Genomic DNA, 21,308 nt, shown 5'->3' with positions numbered 1-21,308 from the left:
AAAACCCTGAATTGAGCTTTAGGAAAGTTGAAGGAAGTTTAATAAAATGGAAACCTTCTGAACAGTTGAAGAAAACAAATTTATTTTAGAAGAGTGCAATTACAAATGCTATAATACAAAGGTATATGAAAAGAAAATTCAAAACAATTTAAATAAACATGGATATTCAAGCTTTAATCAGCATACATGTACCAATAACGAGTGCTCTGTTGCTTTAATCTTCTTTGAGTGCATACATGATATCGTCCTGGCTAACATTAAGTCGAACTCGCATGTGGATATATTTACTATTAGAATCTGTTAGCAAGAGTCTATAGGCACTAAGCTGTGACACAACTGCCAGTGTGTCTGATACAGTAGGAGTTTGCAGGCCTTCCATTCTACACAATGCAACATGCTGATGATATATCTAAAGAAACAAAAAGGGGGGGTTGGTTTATGAAAACACAGGAAGCATCAAAGCAAATAACTGATCTTCTTCCTTTCTTGAAGTATGGAAACCAATGAGTTATATACAGTATATATTTATAGCTCAATAGTAAAGGTAAAGGTACCCCTGACCGTTGGTCCAGTCATGGACGACTCTGGGGTTGCGGCGCTCACCTTGCTCTATAGGCCGAGGGAGCCGGCATTTGTCCACAGACAGCTTCCAGGTCATGTGGCCAGCATGACTAAGCTGCTTCTGGCGAACCAAAGCAGTGCATGGAAATGCCATCTACCTTCCCACCTATTTATCTACTTGCACTTTTTCGGGTGCTTTCCAACTGCTAGGTGGGCAGGAGCTGGGACTCAGCAACGGGAGCTCACCCCGTCGCGGGGATTCAAACCGCCAACCTTCCGATTGGCAAGCCCTAGGCTCTCTGGTTTAGACCACAGCGCCACCCGCGCCCCTATATCTCAATAGTAGTAGAGCACATTTTCCCCATGCAATTAGTACTGAGGTTCAATGGTGAACAATTGCTAATAGAATTCAAACCAGTACCATTTTATTTTATACAATTGTTGTATATTCTGAACCACAAGTTTTTAAGTAAGCTCCCCACACTGATTCTGTGACTCTGCTTTATTATTACAGCCATCATCCAGTAAACTGACTTGTTTTCAACATCTATGATATATTTTGGAAAGTGGTTTGTCTGTCCATCCATCTGTTGTCGACAAGTTCACACACCTCTCAAAGTATTGTCACCAAACACAGTATGAGGATTTCCAAGACAGGGGTTGCAGTTGTCAATGTTTGGACACCAGATGCCATTTTGAATCAAGATGGTGGATCAAAACATCACTTTGGCATGACTTTGCCCATGCTTTTTGGCATAGGTTCAGCTGCCTCTGGCAATATCTCTGCCAAACTCGGCCACAGGAGTTCCCAAGGTGGGGGTGCCAGACTTCATTGCCATTTGAATGCCAGGCACAAACTTGAATCAAGTTGGCAGAACCAAATATGATTTGCCTGATTTTTGGCATGGCGATCCACTCACAAATGGCATTATCCATTTAAATAGCACAATATTTTTTTTTCATTTCTACATATTCCCACACAGTGCCAGGCACTGCCTGCTAGTATAAAACAAGTTTATGAGTTTAAATAAGATAGCTGAACAGGAAGAGGTTAAAAAAAAGTGGGCTGGATATTCTTTTAATGTTATTGCTGATTTGATTTCTGTAATTTTTCAATTTTACTGTACAACTGCAACATCTGAGCTTACCTTTTAGTATTATGGTTTTACTGTATTTGAAGCTTTGTGGCTTATATTGTATATTGATTGTTGGAAGTCATTTTGAGAGAGCTCCCCCCCCCCAAGAAGAGGCATATAATCTTTTAAACTAACGAAAGCAAAAAGCATTGAAATTTTTGTCTATGCGCATATATGTGAATTGTAGCCTATGTGTACAATAGGTTAAATTGCAATGACCTACATATGTGCATAGCAACAGTCAAAGGTGCACCCTTTGAATATAGCTAAAGCATTCTGGCTGAGAGAGTAAGCAAATTCAACATGCAATATTTTTAGATTACCTTCTGAACTGTAGACTCTTCCAGTCCTGACCTGCGAAATTCTGCAATGGTTGCTTTTAGGAAAATTTGCTCATACAGTGAAGCGTTCCTGAAAGAGAACAAAAAGCCCCCAAAGCTTAATTAGTCATATATAAGATTTTGCTGTGTAAAAGATATTGATTTGGCTTGAAAAGCATTGTCTAAAACTTCTGATGTAACGGTATTTGCTTCTAAAATATGTGCACACAGAAAGTTTAACTAACCATAGATCTGAAAGAACTGCAAACACCCAGCATACAAAGGTTGTTCATTTTGTCAGAAGAGAACTTTCTGTATTTTATTTTACAATTGCAATTCTCAGTGTTGCTCTAGCCAAACAGAGAGCGAGAGCGCACCTGTATCCTAACATCCAAGCTCCATAATTCTGCCACTTTCAACAACATATCAAGCAGAAGCTGAAACAATGATATGAGCTGTACAGGTTAGCACAAACTGGTTTGACGTGTTAGTACTAAATTCTGCTACGCTAAAATTTTAGAACACGGTTTGTGCTGTGGCAACCATTAAATCAACCACTGGAATTTGCTTCAGATTAGATGCTATAGAATAATATGCTCCCCATACAGATGCAATCATTGTATAACAAGTTCATAGGTGGCTGCTACAGCATGATAATCAAAATTTGCTCTCTGGGACCTCAAGCAGAGAAACTACACAGCTAATGTACTACTGAACATTACCGAATGGCATGTATATAAGGTGATGAGAACATTTCATCTATGGCTTCCATAATGTGAGCCATGCTGACCAATCCACGGACACTTTTCTGAGTAGGAAATTCGCAGATCTCAGTGGCCCTTCTGCAGATATCAAGGCAACGTCTTGCATCACCAGATAAAGCCGCCACCTAAAACAAAACAATAAAATGACAAAGTTGTTGCAGTCCTAGTGTCCCACATAGCATAGTGCTGTATTTCAATGTTTCCTACCGAAAAAGGTAATAATCCTTTCTCTGTCTTCCTGTCAGATCAGAGAGGATGCAGGAAGGGGGAGGAAGGAAGTAGATAACTCAATTAATTCTCTCCACCAGTTATTCCATCTTCCATTAAGAGGCACTGCTGCCTCCTTACTTCTTTCCACATCTCTCTATGAGGCTTATAAATAGCCACCAGGAGGAGTCTGGAGCCTCCTCTTGACCCCACCCTTACCTTACCTACCTGCAGCCAATCTGGGCTAATTACAGTTCAGGCAACTCACAAGAAAGCAGCTGGTCTAGCAGCTTCTTCCCCACAGCATTACATTTATTATTGGATTCTTATTCTTTACTCTTAAATCCCTTGGGTTTTCCAGCCTCTTCCTTTCACCCTTGTTAACTTTGCCTCTCTAACTCTTGTTGTAATGCTCAGAGTTTAAATCGTCAATCTCGCTAGGAACAAGGATATGCCTTTTTGCACATCATCATTTATGTGCAAAATAAAAAATATACACAACCACTACCGGTACTCAAATGGCTTTATAAAGGATATGATTTTCTGGCCAACCACTAGAAGCTAGTCATTTCAAACACAGGCATTTAGAATTCAGACAAAATACAAAATTCATGTTTGTTGCCCATTGATATGTGGTATTTTTATTTCTGGCGGTTTAGGCCAGTGCTAATTGCCACCAGATTTTCAAGTACAGTGATATCTCTGGTTACGAACGCCTCAAGTTATGTTTTTTCGGGTTACAAATGTTTTTAACCGGAAGTGAGTGTTCTGAGCTCTCAGGGGCCTCACCACTGCCCGGAGCCAAGCCCGGACATCCGGAGGGCCTACGGAGGCTCTGCGATAGGGCTCCAGCAGCGGGAGCTCTTGGAGGCCTCCGCAAATGCTGGGACCCAATACCCAACATCCGTGGGGCCTGCGGACTGGGCTCCAGCAGTGGGAGCTCTCCGAGGCCTCTGTGACTGGGCTCCAGCAGCCGGTGCTCTCCGAGGCCTCTGCGAATGCCTGGAGCCAGGCCTCAACTTCTAAGTGACCTACAGAGGCTCCGCGATCGGTCTCCAGCTGCGGGAGCTCTCCAAGGCCCCGATATCCGCAGGATGCCCAGCAGGTCGCATCCCAGCCCCAAAGTTAGGTAAGGAACACTTACCTAACAAAGACCAAGAGCAGTGAAGCTGTTAAGAAAACAAAGTTGAGCTTGGGCCGAAAAGCCCTTTACCAACCCTTGCCCCACCCCCAGCTATAGCAAGATGGGTGGCACCTAGCCAGGTAAGCCCACCTACCCTGTGGGGGGGAGTGGTAAATTTTGGGATTCTGCAAGGGATTTTGGGATTTGTTTTTGTGAGTCTGCCCTGTGCCTTTGTCTCTGCTTTGCTCCTTCGTTTGGGGGACTTCTGGGGGACTCTGCCTTCTGCCATTGTTTTGGGGATTGTGTGGAGCCCAGTTCAGCTACTGGTTGATTGTGTGACTGCAGAAATGGATAAAAGCCCCCCATCCAAACAATGACTATCATCAGTGCATGTAAGAAATATTTTTTTAATTTTTTACATCTACAACACTGTACTGTCTTATTTATTTTATAGTACAGTACTTTGATTATTGCCTTCATTTTATGGATCCATGGTCTCGTTAGACAGTAAAATTCGTGTTAAATTGCTGTTTTAGGGGGTGATTTTCATTGTCTGGAACGGATCAATCCACTTTTCCATTACTTTCAATGGGAAAGTGTGCTTCAGGTTAAGAACACTTCAGGTTAAGAACGGACTTCTGGAACCAATTAAGTACTTAACCTGAGGTACCACTGTATAAAACATAGACATGCCTGTCTGTACACCTAAGTTTACCTTTCTAGAAACAAGCTGAATTGCATCCTCTTCAAATGCTTTCAACTGGGTCATCCTTGATGAGACGATCTGCTGTAACTGTTTATAGGTATATGGCTGGAAGGACATTCTGGTAAGACCCTACCAGTGAAAAAGACCGTGAACATTTAATTGCTAGTACATCTCAAGAACTTGCTTAACACCCAAAAACATGTTTCTCCATTTTGAGCAGAGATGTTTCAGGCTGAATTCTGACATTTAAGGTGAGAGCCAACAGTGTTTAGTCTGCTTGGAAAACAAGACTTCTGGTTACGTAGATGAGTTCTCCCCTGTGCAGCCCCTCCTCCACACCCCAAAAACCAGCTCCTAAGGGTTGTAAGAACCTCCAGAGCAGATCCTGGGGGTGAATGGAGGCTGCAGAGGGAGCCCCTGCCATCTCTGCTAGGCACAGCATTGGATCTCACTCTTATCGTTTGCCACCTACCTTCCTAGAAGCAAGTGACAGAAGCGATTCTTATCTTTACCATGTCTGACCATGGTATTCTGCTCACAAGACAAGAAAAGGAGCATATCCAAGTACAAAGAACTTATATCTTCATGGAACCAACAAAATACATAGCAACTGTCAGAGGTGATGGGAGTCACAGGTTGTCCATTCCATAATATATAGATGGTCTTAATCCAGCTATCCAAACAAGACTGACAAACCCTCTGGCTGCTCCAGTGCGTGTTCAATTCTGGACATTTACTATAGTTACAGAAATTAATTTGTGCATCTGCTGCATGCTAGTACATGTAGCCTGAGTACACATGCATCACTCCATCCTGCCTCCGAGTGATCAGTTAACATCCAAGGAAATTTACCAACGCTCTGATCTCTGAACACAATAAAGAATTCTGCATAACCACAGCAGTAAAGCCGAAAATACATACCAGCCTGCTAGCTACTCTGTTCATCATAATTCTCTCTGGCAAATCCATGGTGTTAGCAATGGCCAAGACAATCAGCTTGGCATCTTTCTTGGTGGGCCAGTCAAAGAGGTTGTACATCACATTCTGTTTTCGGGTCCACAGAAGATCAAGCTGGAACAAGGAAGCTCACATAAAATGGTCTACAAAATATGTGGGAAATCTGGTTTCAATCACAGGTTTGAACAAATTTATGTAACCATGGGCAAGACTTGATCTGTTACAGATGGCCACGTAAGGGGAATGCAGAATAAAACACAGACATAGACAGTATTTAAATGTACATTGTGTTGCTGTTGTTTTTTAATTTTTTTAGCTCCCTTTACCCTCTCTACATATACCGTAGCTAAATGTACAAAGTGGGGATGTTTCCTTTTTGTCAGCAATAAATTTTTCCTTGCAGAACAAACAGCCTCATGGGTAGCTGAATCCCAAGGTTGCAATTAAGCCAGTTTCATGGTACAGATCAAAAAGGCAACAATCCCCTAGTTTTGGAATACATATACACCAGGTTAAATTTATTTCATTCTGATGCTATACAAATTCTCGCATTACCTCATCTACTACAAGTATTACAGTTTTCCTTTTAGGTCCTCGCTTGCAGAATGTCTTCTCCAGCAGCTCGGCAGCATGGATTGCAGTTGCCTTCTGGCCTGTCAGTAACTAAACAGGATTAAAAAGATGCTGAAGTTATAACCCAGCAATAAGTAGTAACTCATTCTGTTTTACCAATAGCACAATCCTATACACACACATCATTCAGTTCAATGGAGCTTACTTCTGAGTAGACTTGCCTAGGATTGCACTGTCAATGTACCTTTTTCCTCTTGTCAGACCAGGGCAGGTAACCCTTCCAGGTCTCTGCTTTTGGGCTATCAAGGCTCTCTAGAGGCCATGCTACCACCCCAGGCCATACCCCACTCTGACCCTGCTTCACACCCTCCTCCTCAAGCACCTGTGCATGTCTATACAAAAGATGAAAGTCACATTCATTGCCCCACCCACTTTTGATTCTGGCCCCACCCACCACTGGCATGGGTCCCTTAGAAGGCTTCCCATGAGAAAATGCAGGCCTTGGCTGTAAAAGGCTCCTAACCCACTTTGGACATTTGGTTCAGATACTGATAGAAGCAATACACAAAATGGAGGCATGCCCACAAGCCTACATGAAAAATCCCTTCCGTCAATCATGAGCTCCAGAGGCATAACCTAGTAATGTCTTGATACCAATCTGCTCATTCTAGCGACACCAGAGGAACATATTTACTAATTAAGCATACAGTGGTGCCTCGCTTAACGAATGCCCTGCTTAACGAAATTTCTGCTTAACGAAAGGTTTTTTCTAGCGGAGGTTGCCTCGCTAGATGAACGCGTTTTACGAAAGATTCGTCTAGCGAATTGCGGTTTACCATAGGAATGCATTGAAATTCAATTAATGCATTCCTATGGGCAATTTTTTTAAAAAAATTTCAATGCGTTCCTATGGGATTCGCTAGACGAATTTTTCGTTATAAGAAAAGACCTGTGGAACGAATTAAATTCGTCTAGCGAGGCACCACTGTATTTATAATCTAACCTTCTGCCAAAGATCCCAAGGCTAAAAAAAAATCAAAATACAAATTAGCAATATGAAAATACACACACACACACACAAAAAAGAGCAGCACCCTCACCAAAAAAACAAACCCATTTCGTATGCCCCTTGTCCACTTCATAGTGGGCTCCATATAAGGGAGGTTTTTGCAACCTCCCAGAAAAGAGCTGTTTTGGGTGGGCGACATTTCACATGTGAGATCCAACTATCTTAAAACTGCAAACTGTTTTTGGGTTGCCTTGGCAAAAAAGGCAGCATATAAATGCAGTAAGGTAATGGTAAAAAAAATAAAAATGTTTTCGCAAGCAAGTTGTAGAATGAGAGCAGCTTCTCCCAACCTGGTGCCCTCTAGATGTTTTGGAGTGCCAACTAGAACTGATGGGAGTTGTAGTCCAAAACATCTAAGGGCACCAGGTTGACAAAGGCTGAATTAGGGGGCTAGCAGTGATCGGAGTGCTTTTTCGGTGGAATTGTTTTAGCTCCCTCTTCTGATCTGCAGAAGTAAGTCAAGCATAAGGCCCATCTCCGTGAGCAGCTTTAGTTAAAGACTTGGAAAAATATCTTCCCAAACGTAACAAAACATACACTCACGTTCAAGATCTGCACGTAGGCTTGATGGGGATCAGTCAACTTCATACCATTGATCTCTATAGATTGGAAAGACGGCAACTCGTTGTTTTCAGCTGCCTGCTCAAGACAACGAAGGACCTCATGAACAGTTGCTGTTTTACCTGTTCCAGGAACCCCAGAAATGTACATACACCTGAAACAGGAAGAGCACCTATGTTGTAAACATGTAAATCTGAAAGGCAGGGAGAGTCTTGAATACTATGTTCCTGATCTAAATGTGGCCTTACTCTACATTAGTCCAGCTTTGCCTGCTAGGACTTTAACCAGCTCTCCCAGCACCCCAGGCAGAAAGCCTCTCTCTGAAACCTTTAATCAAGCTATATAATACTATTATTAACTGGATATGCTGGAACTTGAACATGGGAGCATCTGCATATGAAACAGGTGCTCTGACACTTTTCTGCACTGGACTTAATATGCTCGCTCTCTTTTTCTCTCTCATTGAGCTCCTGAAGAACTTTGAAACAGCATGTGCTTATTTAATCACTCCTAAAAGCCATTTTCATAAAGATGAAACTACATGCTGGTCCGAACCCATATATATCTTTTTAAAAAGCATCTGCCTCTAAGCACAGTGTCACAAATAAGCTTTATTATGAATCTCAGAAACGGTTTATTTGGGGGGGGGGGACTAGCATGATCTCCACAATTTATTTCTTTAAAAAAATAATGAAACCCAGGTGTTCACAAGCAGCATAACAGCTTCTCACTCATTTGAACAAATCCTGCTCCCTCCCACCTAAGACACTCACCCTCCTGTCCCATCAATGAGTTTGCTTTCTATAAAGTTATAGATATCTTGGAACTCCTTTTCACGGCAGGGCAAGGATTCCGGGACAGCAGATACATGCAGCCTGTTTAAAGGAAAACAAAAGCACAAGTGGGTTACCCAAGTGCCTTCTTACAAGCTTCTAAAACCCAAAGAGGTAATGCATTCTTATCTAGATATGCAGAATACTCTAAAGAATGATTTTTAAAGTATTAGTGCCGCGAGACTAAAAATATATAATGAAATTGAGACTGAATACTGAAACCAAGTTTTCAAAGAGTTCTCAATCAAACATGAAACTAGGAAGAATGTGGCACGGAATACTAAGCATGCATCTATTTAAAAGAGAGAAACATGACTTGCACTGGAACCATAAATGCCCTTTACACAACCCATCAAAAGTAATTCCCAGTTCTCCTCACTTTATCTATAACCCCCCATTTTTGTTAAATATCAAGAACCCCTCACTTTACCTTATCCTAGCCTCTTCTAGCACATTGCCAGGCTTCTGTGTGGTTTGATTTCGGCTGCGGATTCTGGGGGTAGCATTACGTGGGGTCTTGGGGGTTCTTGGCTGAGGCTGCAGAGAATATTGATATTGATAAATATCAGTGCTATTGTTTTGAATATGAGCTAGAGCACAACCGGTCTCAAAAATTGTATACACCAAACATTTAAAGATATCAAGACCCCAAAACAGAGGAGATGTATTTATGTTTGCAACCAAACGCAAGGAGTTAGTTAAACAGGAAGCAACGGATTGTTTGTTTGTTTAAACATGGTCTGAGAAATTCTGGGGCCTGGAAAAAAATATCACACCAAATGAAAACCCTATTGGATATGGCTTGTACTGTTAATTTCCTAACTGTGCAATCCTACACATGTCTCAACTCAGAAGTAATTAGTTCAATGGAGCTTATTTCCCGATAAAAGGGGACTGCAGCCTAACTTACCATTCATCACATTTACAAAGGCAATAATGCTCAGAACCAGTTAAACAAACATTTATTTATTTTAAATGCTTTTCTTTCTTCTCTATTTTGTATTACATTTCCAAAGCTCCAGAGTACTGTAAAGATATTTATAGATTCAGATATATTTTAAATTTATTTAACTGATTAATGTTTATATTTTGTTATGCTTGAAAATCTTAAAAAAAACACTTTAAAACAAAAAGGGATTCTATAGTGTTTCGAAATTGTATTGTGGCATAAGCTTTTCATTGTATGCAAAATAAATTTTTCAGGTCTTTAAGGCACCACAAGGCTTTGTTGGTTTTGCTGCGGCAAACTAGCATGGCTAAGTATTTCACCTTTATCCAAGTGTTAGATTTCAGCAACAGGATTAGGTAAGAGGAAAGAATGGGTCCCAAGAAAGAATGTTGAGTCCTTCCTCTCTGGAGTAGCTCAGTTGGTTGGACCGTGGTGCTGATAACGCCAAGGTTGCAGGTTCGATCTCTGTATGGGACAGCTGCGTATTCCTCTGCATTGCAGGGGGTTGAATTAGATGGTCCTCAGGGTCCCTTCCAACTCTACAATCCTAAGATCCTATGAGCACCTACGAGTTATCTGTGGGCCAGCTCAGCGTAATTAAACAAAGGTAGTCTTACTGTCCCCCCAGCAAAGAGTCACGATGCAGAGAATGGCACCCATGCTTCCATGTCATTATACAACTAAGAAAGAGCCAGTCTTCTCAGATAACTCTCAGCTACATTATGTTCTTGAGCACCCAAGCTTCTGAACAAGACAGCTCACTCCATGTTCATACAACTGCTCAAAGTAATTAGAGATCAACAAAAAATGGCAGAAGTCTCTACTTACCGTGTTGCTTGGACCCTTGGCAGGAGTCCCAGCAGCCCCTTTCCTTGAGATTTTTGGAGTAGACCTCGCTTGCCTCTTAGGTGTACGAAGCACCTTGAAGTCTTCACCTTCATCATCGCTGCTACTTGAATCAGAACTTTCCAAGGGAAAAATGTCATCCTCTTCCTCTTCATCCTTTTCGACTGTATTAAAAAAACTTAAGGCAAATGGATTTATCACATCTTATGTCCTGTACACTAATGCCTTTTAAATAACTGCAAGTTCTTTGGTCGGACGGTATCAGCCAAACAAAAGCTGAGGCAGCCATGACAGCAAAGATAAATACTTTAACAATGATGGTGCAGTTTTGAGAAACTGTTAGAATAAAGAAGAAGAGGAAGAAGGGGGTAATAACATTAAGATACACCCCATATGATGAAAATATACACTGTTGGTTCTTTTACTATGTCCAAATCAGCTCTAGACAAGAAAACAGAAGCGACACAAAATTTGTCATGGCAGATCCCAAACTCTTGTTCTAGAACTGAATTTTGTGTTATTGAAAAAGCTACAAATGGCCTTCTATTCAAAGACAGCTTAATGCCAGTGTGGGAAAATTCAGGTACCAAATGCACCCCCTCTGGCTCTCTCTGATCTGGTCCTCAGGGATTCTTGCTAGGCCACCCACCTCATCAGCCTTGCGCCTCCCTCCTCTGATGCTTTTGCCAGGTAGAATGTGCCCTTTAACTGTGAAATTGCTTCTTGATTGCCTGGATGAAGTATGGAGAGATGTGGGTGGGTGTAGAAACCTCTGACTTCTTTGTGGCCAGAATGATGAGTCACAGCCAGTGCCCCATGCACTTTTGCCTCTGGTCTTCCACCAACACTGGAAGGTAGCTATCGGAAGATTCTCCATGAGGGAATGTGGCCCTTAGGTTAAAGCTGGGTCACCCTCCCTGGCTTAATATGTTTGTTTTTGTGTGCGTGCGTGCGTGCATGCGTGCGTGCATACAAGTGCACACAGAAACATTCAAACAATCCTTGCACATGCATTTCTGTAACAAAGCAGACTCCCCCTGGGCTGTGAACTGCCTGTAGCCAAACCATCTCTAAAAAGAATACACTCTTACCTAAGGTGTTTTGAAATGCGGGCAGCAGTCACCTGCACACATTTCCTGCGTGAACGAGGAGTCAGCGCTGGGCTCGTGGTTTCTGGTTCTTCACCCAATCTGCAAGAAAAAAGTATGACTGAGTTTTTTCTGACTTCTTCATAATGACAAGACACTGTGTCTTCCTTGATTGACAGAAAGCACTGGCTTTCAGAGTTTCCATCAATTGTCACTTCAGCATCTTACTGTGAAGTTTAGCACCACAAAAAAGTCAGTTATAGAATGCACACAGTGAAGCCAATGTTTCTTGCTCAGAGCGCTTCAGCTTAGGCATGTAGTCTAGAAATCATTTATCACTCAGTGATCTGGTTCAGACATAATGACAAGCCAAACTATACTGAGGCCATGCAAATGTGCAGTTTGGACAACACACTAAGCCAAACACTGGCTTAGCTCAGCAAAGTGCAGGAAGAAAAAAAAAACCACTGGGGAGGAGCAAAGTGGCGGCAAACTCCGCTCCAGCAGCCCACACATTTGTGCAGTGCTGCAAAAGCAGAGCAGGGCATACTGTGATGTGTGAACCAGGGCAGCATCTATATTGGCTGAAGGAGGGTCATCCATCCATGTTGCTGGTTACAGGATATAGAAATTACCAAACCTCTGTATACCATATTGTCCTAGATATGATTTAATACACATAAGTAGAACTGATGTAAAACTGCAGTGATATATTTTTAAGCCTTCTTAAAATTTCAACTAACTGCTCAATAAAACAGGAGATATTCCTTAGAGCAGGCATAGGCAACCTTGGCTCTCCAGATGTTTTGGAACTAGAACTCCCATGATCCCTGACCAAAACATCTGGAGAGCCAGGGTTGCCTATGCCTGCCTTAGAGCAAACAAACAAAAGGTCCAGACACCTCTTAAGATCACCCACCTTCTCTTTGAATTGACCTTAGGAATGGCTGCTTGGCTCTTTGAGACTCTGGATTCTTTGGACGTCTTGCAAATCTTATCCTTTTTGTTTACATCATTTGAACTAATGGGAAAGAAAAACATAAAACATGTCTCTAAGAAATTTTTTGGGAAATGTTAAAATTCATTTTAGTAAATTCTCCCTGGTTTTACCACAGGAAAACATATTGATGATACTGCGATTTACGTTTTTAAAAATTGTATCTCACTCTGGGATCACTTTGCAATGAAGTATGGGTTAAAATATTTCAAAATAAATACCCGCAAGCAGCCTGGGTCTTGAGAATAGCATCCCCATACACCCTTACCTGGAAGTAAATCTCAATTGAATTCAGTAGGACTTACTTCTTACTAGACTGTGTAGGGTTGTACTGTCCATTTCCTAATTTTTCATCCTTACCTTTAATGCCTATTAAATATTCTCTGAGTAGTTGCTTCAAGAAGGAAATAATCAATGTGTGTAAAATATGCTTTACATATAAAACTATCAAAATACAGTCATACCTTGGCTCCCCAACGCCTTGCAAAATCGAATGTTTTGGCTCCCAAACGCTGCAAACCCGGAAGTGAGTGTTCCGGTTTACGAATGTTCTTTGGAAGTCGAACATCCGACGGGGCTTCCCCAGCTTCCGATTGGCTGCAGGAATTCCCTACAGCCAATCGGAAGCTGCGCCTTGGTTTCTGAACATTTTGGAAGTTGAACGGACTTCCAGAACGGATTCTGTTCGACTTCCAAGGTACCACTCAGAAATACTTGTTTTCTGTAAGATGGAGAAGCAGAGTCTGGAAGGCTTTTTGACTGCAGAAAAATAAGTGATCTGGATTTCTCGGTATTGACTGGTGAGAATCACCTTGTACATGAGGTTTGTAAATTTTTCACTCTCTCTTTAAACAGCAGACCCATGTACCAGATCATAAACTAATATTGGAAAGTCCCCTAATTTCCAAAAGCATTTTGTCATGCAGCCCAGAGAGTTGCCCTACAAGATCTTCATTTTAGCCACTATGTATAACTGGTCCTCAGCCAGCATGGCTGATGGACAGGGAGGACAGGAACTGTAGGCTACTCCTGTAGGGCAGGTGCTATTTGTATCTTAGATTTATTGTTACCACTAAAAAATGAACCTTTTTGAACGTTCATCGATCTGCTGCACAAACAAAAGCAAATTAATATTAATGTTGTCGAGCAAAGATATTCCATCTCAAGAATCTTTGTCTCTTATTTCAACAGATTTTTTTTGTTAGATTAGTGTATGTCTCACAAATGACCACATTTAATGGTTTGGGACAGAATGCTGACCCTTGCAACTTACTCTGTGGCATTCCTTTTCGTAACAGAACTCCTGGCTTTCAAACTGGAAACTTGGTCACTCTGGCAAGGAGATGATATGTTTTTGTTGGGTCTTTCTGACTTTCTTCCCAGTGGTTTGATGTCTAGGAAGAGGTCTCCCTCATCAGAACCACAAGGTATTTTTGGAGGAGAACCTTTAATGCCAGTAAATGTCACTTTTCGTTTGAGGGCAGATTGCTCCAGAGGGTCAAAGAAACCATAGTCTAGAAGCTCAATCATATCTTGCTCTGCCAGCACTCTTCCAGGTTTTGTTGGACCTAAAATCCAAAATGAGTAAGTTTTTAGCAAGGCAACAATCAGTTTAGAATTCACATGTGCCAGATGGTCTAGCAAAAGGTTTCCCTTCAGTTAAGAGAACTCAGTAACACAGAACAGAACTTTCAAACAAGTTGGCTGCAATATGGCTCAGATCTCAACCACTTTTTTGCTTTTGGAAAACAAATAGGTTTGTGTGGTTTTTACTTAGCACACTTGATCCCACAGTTCCTAGCAATGTAATCTTGTTATTTGTTTGTATGTCCAGTACAATAAAGTGGACATACAGAATTCAATTCCCTCTCAACCACAAGCTGTCAAATTTTTGTGGAAAAGCAACAGAAGCTCCACTGTTACTCCACAAAATCAAGATTGCTCTTCTATAAATGATATAAAATTGGGTGCTAAATAAGACATAATCCAACATGACACCCATTCCATGTCAGGTATTTGATTAGCTCAATTTGCACAGAACACATACAACTGCGGCCATAAATTTGGAGACCACCACATTATTCAACAGGGGCTCAAAACATTACTTTTGATTACAAATCTATGATTCACCACCACCACCACCACCACCACCACTTGAACAGGCATCCAAACTGAGGTAATATCATTTGAACAGGAATTAACTGCTGGGTTCAATTCCCGATGTGAAATGCAAGCTTTTTCTACCCAATTTTGGACCATTTCCCCATCCCAATCCCGCCTTCTGAAAGGTCCTCTGACACTCAATACATACCTTTCAGGGGATATAAATGGGTAGCAGAAGAGAGCAGGAAACAGGTGATTACCCCTTGCCCGAGTACAGCACTGGCTGTCACCTTTTGTTAACTATGGTTCCTACTATCAAATGTATTAGCTACTTGTGACCAAACACCTGTTTTTTATCATGACTAAGGTCCAATCATGAACATGTCCAGTTCAAGGATCACAGGTAGCCTGACTCAAAGTTGTTTCTTCGTCCAAAGACCTCATGACAGTGTCTACACTAAGCTGGAAAAAAAATCCCTACCATATCAGTTTCTCCCCCAAAAACTACTAAGCAGAAGAGGAGAAATGTTATACCATTTTACCACATGAATTCCTAGACTGATCATCTTTACATCACTATTCATAAAATTCTCTCTCTTCAGCCCTAGATAAAACATTTGTCAGTTTCCAGAGCTAACAATATTTTTGCAGACAAAAATATTATGTGCAAGATAATTCGTGAACATACTATTCAGCTGTAGTTTTTTCTTTGCTCCTGGAGTCTCAGTGCCAATGGCTAGTCTTTGGGAACATCGCTGCTTAGAGTGCGAGGATTTGGAGGCAGAGTGTCTTGATTCTACTTCCATCATGGCGGCGCTGCTTTTTCTTGTACTCCGAGTGACCTTTTTGGTTTCTACTTCCAGAGAGCAAATTCTGCGTGAAGGAGTCAGGTGGTGCACATTTGCAAAATCAGTGTTGTTGTTTTTCATTTTCACAGAGTTTTTCAACTCTGCCAATAAGCTAAGCGGCAGTGGTTTAAACTTTTTTCCATCCCAAGATTCTCTTACAAAGAAAATGTGTTCATCATTTGATAGGTCAGGCACTGCCTCCAATGTGGTCAGTGGAATAACCTAGAAAGGTAGCAAAATATCAGATGATTATTTGTTCTAAAGAGTAGATTCAAAGCTTAAGAATCGTGAAAATATGATGCAATCAGTATAGCAAAACTTTCAATGGATCTTCAATGCTATACTAAACTTCTCCAGCTATTGTTTAAACTTTAAAGCATAAAAAAGTCTGACAAAAGGAAAGCTTTTCCCACATACCTATTTACATTTTCTTACAATAACATAAACACCTACCCTTAGAATTACCTTTCTGGTTTGAGTAATGGCACTAACTTGCAGTATTCATATGACATAATTCTGTCTCTTACTATTACTGAAAAACTCTAAGTGGTTCCCAGTCAGCTAAGTACTGCAGACACTCTGTTTTTCAAAAGCCAAGCCATGGAACCCCTACTTCTGAAAATGCTGAGATTTCTTTGGTAGTTTTTGCTATGTGAATGGTGCCACCGTCCCTCCAACATGTCCCAGCACAAAACCGGGCTGTGTTCTCTTGTGAGTCACATGGCCCGTGCGAGAGCACGGCGCCCCAAAAAGGGATATCCCCAACAGTTGACAGATATGTGCCACAGACCCCAGGGGTCCGCAGACCACCAATTTGGAGCCAATGCCATAAGGGGTGTATGTGTGGGGATTTCATGATGGAGGAAGTGCCACGTTCTAAGCCTGCTGGCAAACAGGGGGCAGGGGGAGCTTTTTCTTATTATTGTCTACCATTTTGCTTCCCACCTACCACTCCCATAAGCAACAATGGGGGAGCTTAGTATTCTGTGGCTCCAGGTATTCTGTAATCTACCCAGCGCACACAGCTTTAGGGCTATGGCCTTGCCACAGTTAATCTAATTGCCACAGTTAATCTAATTAATCATAGTTAATCTAATTGCCCTGTATGTTATGTACTAGCTGTTTAGAAAACGAATATTGAGCAAACCCAATATGTTCGCATTTAAATGGTGATTCATTTCCAAAGTTCAGCATATATTGCTGGTAAAGCAGTTTGCAACACTTCAGTTCAAACAGCCTCACAAGTGAGATAGAAACCTCTGCCTTATTGCTAAGTCAAAGCGATATTTTGGCTCATGGACTACTTGAACTTCTCCAAGAATACTGCACTGTAAGGTTATCAGCCAAGGAAACGCCATATAAGCATCCAGTGCCACAGCAGGGGACAATCAATATTTCCTGAAGCTGTAGGTAAGTCAAGCTGCAATGCCAACGGAAGACTATGAACTCTACTGGGATTCTTAGGCTCATTTCTATGGCTTGCTGTGCCCAGATAGCAACTAAGCATCAACCCACACACTTGCTATTACAGAGGTGGCCAGCCTCAAAAGATTAAACCCCTATGGATCACCCCCCCCCAAAAAAAACTTGTCAATGCTATAAATCTGCATTATAACGTTTCAACATACTCCCAAGGAACTTCCTCCTCTCTTGCCTTCTAACACATTATGTACATACTGTGACATTGCCAATGATATCTGTAACTGTTATGTCAGTCTCCCATTCAGGATTTTCATTCAAAAATATCTCCTGTGGATTCTCTCTTCCCATGGATTTTCGTTGATTGAGAGGTATTTCTTGCAAGCGGGAGAACCACTCCACAACTGCACGCTTTTCATGAGTACCTGGAGTAGGTAAAAAAAAACACCACAATTCAGATCTGGGATGGCAAGAGCACTTGAAGCCCTTTAGCAGTATGATGCTTTCTTACGTTTCACTAAATTAAGGAGCAAGTCGACAGCAGGAGTCAAACTTGGTATTTTCAGGGCATTCAATATCAACTAGCTCCCACCCCCAGCAGCCTTTATGCAAGCCTTGTTAAAGGGGGGGGGGCAGATAGACACATGGATTTTGGGATCCTGTGTGAAACTACCACCCATGTGGTCCCAAAGACACCCTCACACAAAAGAAGGATCTTAAGCTGAAGTCAAACTGAGTGATGTTCTGTCTGTGTGTATCTGAACCCTCCCAGTCTAGGAATGTGTATCCACACAAAGATTATAGAAAAATAAAGGATTTATTACAAAGGTACAGTCGTACCTCAGAAGTCGAATGCTTTGTGAGACATTTTGGCTCCCAAATGCCGCAAACCCGGAAGTGATTGTTCCAGTTTGCGAACATTCTTTGGACCCTGAACGTCTGTCACAGCTTCTGCTTGGCTTCAGGAGCATTCTGCAGCCAATTGAAAGCCGTGCCTTGGTGCCCAAACTTTTTGGAAGTCGAATGGACTTCCAGAACGGATTCCAATCGACTTCCGAGGTACGACTGTACTTTTAATAAAGCGCAGCAGCATACATGCATACATTTGCAGTACTGGGCACACATGTGAAAACAATATTATAATGCAAGCATAGGGAAACTCGGCCCTCCAGGTCCAGTGGTCAGGGATGATGGAAACTGTAGTCTCAAAACATCTGGAGGTTTTGAGTTTCCCTATGCCTGTTCTAATGCAAGCACATATCTAACTTACAGAAATAAGGTTTCTAAACTAAAAAAAAGGGGGGGGATAGCTAGAGAAAATAGTTGATAGTTTCTTCTCTTAGTGTCTGTTAAAGTGCTCCTGAAACATGTGAGTGGATGATAGAAGAGCTGGAACCCAGGCAGTGAGCTCAGGGATCTACACCTGAAATTATTCCAGGTATTTATTAAAACAGGATCACAGGGAGTTGAAGTCCAGCAGTGAATTAAAGATGATGCACACAGAGGTTGCTCAGAGGGAGAATCTTCAGTCTTGCAGGTGATGCTCCTGGTCTTAAATAGACTTGAAGGAGATCCAAAAGTCTGTCTAGGTGAGTTGGCATAATGACCAAGGAGAAGACCTGGGGGAATGGTCTTCCTGAGTGAATCACGGTAACTTTTGAGAACAATGACTATGATTACTGTAGTCAGTCAGGGATGACTGACCCAGGTGGAAACAAAATAAAAAAAATCCTTCCAGTAGCACCTTAGAGACCAACTAAGTTTGATATTGGTATGACCTTTCATGTGCATGCACACTTCTTCAGATGACCCAGGTGGCTGCCATGGGGGAATGGCCTTCCTAAGTGTATTTACTTTTTGAGAACAATGACTATGGCTTGAGGATGTCTGTGCCACTGATCTATTTTACATTTGCAACTCTATCAGATTCTCTGTTGGTTGAAAGTCTCCTGAGTCTGAAGCAGAAACTTCAGGATGTCATCCCACACCTGGTGCCTTTTGTTTAATAAAAATTATTCTAACTTGGCTTCCTAATGACTTTCTAGATTCTCATGACTTAAAGCATAAAGAAATCAAGAGGGTCGCTTCCTATGGCCATCTACTATAGCCAAATCCATCTTTGGTTCACTTCTGAATTCAACAGGGAGGCTAACATTGAAAGCTACAAAACTGTCAATGCAAGTCTATCTACGAAAGCAACAAAAGCCATTTAAAACACATAAAGGACCCTGATGTTGGGAAAGATGGAGGGCACAAGGAGAAGGGGACGACAGAGGACGAGATGGCTGGACAGTGTTCTTGAAGCTACCAACATGAGTTTGACCAAGCTGCGGGAGGCAGTGGAAGACAGGAGTGCCTGGCGTGCTATGGTCCATGGGGTCACGAAGAGTTGGAAACGACTAAACAACAACAATCTTGGAAAAAGCCAAAATCAGAAATCCAATATACATAGCGTTTATCAACATATTTTTAATAAGAGGTAGCATACTGAATATTTAATTATTAAGCCCCCCAAAATACATATTTAACAAAAATTATGGTATCACAAAAGTCGCTTAGCTTCTCTATTCTTCTAATTGTTGTTTTATCAATTTTTTATGAAATAATGTTGAATAGTGGTGTGACATCTTAATTAGAACTAGAAAATAATAATAAAAACCACTTACCATCTTCATATAACTTTAAAAGTCTTGCGACAAGGAACTGATCCACATTCTCACCTTCTATTAAAATAAACTCCCCTGGGAAAATACAGATGTCGCTGACATTTTTCGATTTAACAGATATCCCCCTAGGAGATGAAGGGTATAAATGGATTGCACGTTCTTTACAGTTAAGGAACAACACTGAAGACTGACAGTTTAATATGTAGCCATAACCATGTTGACTCAGAAATAAGTACCTGAATAGTGTGGGGCTTTCTCCCAGGTAAATAGGGTTAGGATTTCAGCCTTATTCTTTACCTCTATTACACCCCCACCTTTACATTCCTGATCTACATCCTTCAGCTTTCAGAAGCTGCTTCTTCAAACAATCATACCCTTTCTTCCTTATTGCTTCTTATAATTGGAATTAGTTCCCAGACCATCAACATAACACTGCTCCCTCTCTTTCAAACTCTCCTCAGAAGAACAAACCTTTCCATAGAGTCTGGATTTAGCCAAAGCCCCCACTCCCTAAATATGTAGTACTTCCTCCCCAGTTTCTCACACTTCCTTCTTCCTCCCTTCTATCTACAACATCCACTCAGTCAAATTTAAGACTGTAAGCTCCTCAGGGCAGGGGCCTGTTTTTCTTACTTTGCAAACTGCATGCACACAGAGGGTGCTACATAAGCACATTCCACTAATAATAATTACAACTGTATTGTTACATAATCACCTTTTAGTACTCTATTAATAATGAAAGCCACTCAGCCTTATGCAAAACATAATTTCCAAGACTGCCAGTTTATGCTACATTTATAAATTCCCGGGCCCCCCCCCAAAAAGGGGGGCCCCGGTTTTTTCCCCGAGCTTCAAAATTTCCGGAAATTTTACATCTCTACCCTCTAACAATATACAGACCAAAGAATACATACCTGTAAGAGGAAAGCTGCAGCTGCTCGTCTTCAGATATAGCTTTTCCAAGCCACGAGTAGATACGCTTTCTCTGGTTTCTCGTGTTCATTGTTTCTGTGAAGAAACAGAAATATGAAGGTGCAAAGAGGCAAAAAAAACCAAACAAAAAAAAAACCAAGAAAGCCGATTCTCGATTTTTTAATCTGTTTTCACCCCACCCCAACTCGATTCTTAAAAGAATCCACACAGAGATCAATGCACGTGAGCATGGAAGGCGGGCGCCTCTGCAGCCCACCCGCAGCTCTCCGCTGAACTATGCCATTGACACCCTGATGCCGCACCTGGTTCGGACTACTGCACCTCACCTACGAGGCCACAGCTGCTCCACAAACCCGGAGAGCGCTGCGAGAGTCTGCTGCGGGACCCGGTACGGCGCGCGCGCGGTTCCTTCCCTACGTCAGGATGAAACTTCGCGCCAAACCAGACTCGCCCCTCCCCCTGAGGAGGAGGAAATGAGCCGCTTGTTAGCGCCACGGCCGCCATGTTTTTTTCTGGCTAGGCGAAGCTCGAGAAGGGCGGCTCTTTTGCCCAGTGCTAAGATGGCAGGCCGGAAACCACTGTAGGTGTGGGAGGAAGTGAATCGCCCAAACGGAAGTGAAAAAGGGGGAACGCGTCTCTGTGCGCTGGT

At 41.9% G+C, this 21,308-nt stretch overlaps 1 protein-coding gene across 2 annotated transcripts; it reads right to left on the bottom strand.

Annotated features, from left to right (window-relative positions):
* Positions 1–60: 60 nt before the first annotated feature.
* ORC1 (origin recognition complex subunit 1) lies at positions 61–21,247 on the bottom strand. 2 transcript variants are annotated; one of them, XM_060276906.2, is made up of 18 exons: positions 20,962–21,247; positions 20,641–20,734; positions 19,727–19,851; positions 17,319–17,485; positions 15,482–15,863; positions 13,964–14,258; positions 12,613–12,714; positions 11,697–11,795; positions 10,588–10,783; positions 9,241–9,347; positions 8,751–8,852; positions 7,960–8,131; positions 6,330–6,437; positions 5,739–5,888; positions 4,827–4,946; positions 2,740–2,906; positions 2,021–2,108; positions 61–409 (listed from the first exon to the last, which is right to left on the bottom strand). In XM_060276906.2, exons 2-18 carry the CDS (start codon positions 20,727–20,729, stop codon positions 215–217), a joined length of 2,664 nt encoding a protein of 887 aa, XP_060132889.1. In that variant the 5' UTR covers positions 20,730–20,734; positions 20,962–21,247; the 3' UTR covers positions 61–214. The 2 variants fall into 2 exon arrangements, with proteins under 2 accessions (XP_060132889.1, XP_034979426.2); XM_035123535.3 differs by having other exon boundaries at positions 20,986–21,168.
* Positions 21,248–21,308: the final 61 nt, after the last annotated feature.

This window comes from Zootoca vivipara, chromosome 7 (genome assembly GCF_965207765.1).
Source record: "Zootoca vivipara chromosome 7, rZooViv2.hap1.1, whole genome shotgun sequence".
Taxonomy (NCBI): Eukaryota; Metazoa; Chordata; class Lepidosauria; order Squamata; family Lacertidae; genus Zootoca; species Zootoca vivipara.
Note: the sequence above shows the minus strand (reverse complement) of the source record. Positions and strands in the feature narration are given on the sequence as shown.

Coding starts and splice junctions, on each gene's coding strand:
- ORC1 (XM_035123535.3), bottom strand. CDS start 21,163: ATGGCGGCCGTGGCGCTAACAAGCGGCTCATTTCCTCCTCCTCAGGGG. Junction 5,889..6,329: donor TAATACTTGTAGTAGATGAG/GTAATGCGAGAA, acceptor TCCTTGTTCCAG/CTTGATCTTCTGTGGACCCG. Junction 2,907..4,826: donor TTCAGCTTGTTTCTAGAAAG/GTAAACTTAGGT, acceptor GTTTTGTTTTAG/GTGGCGGCTTTATCTGGTGA.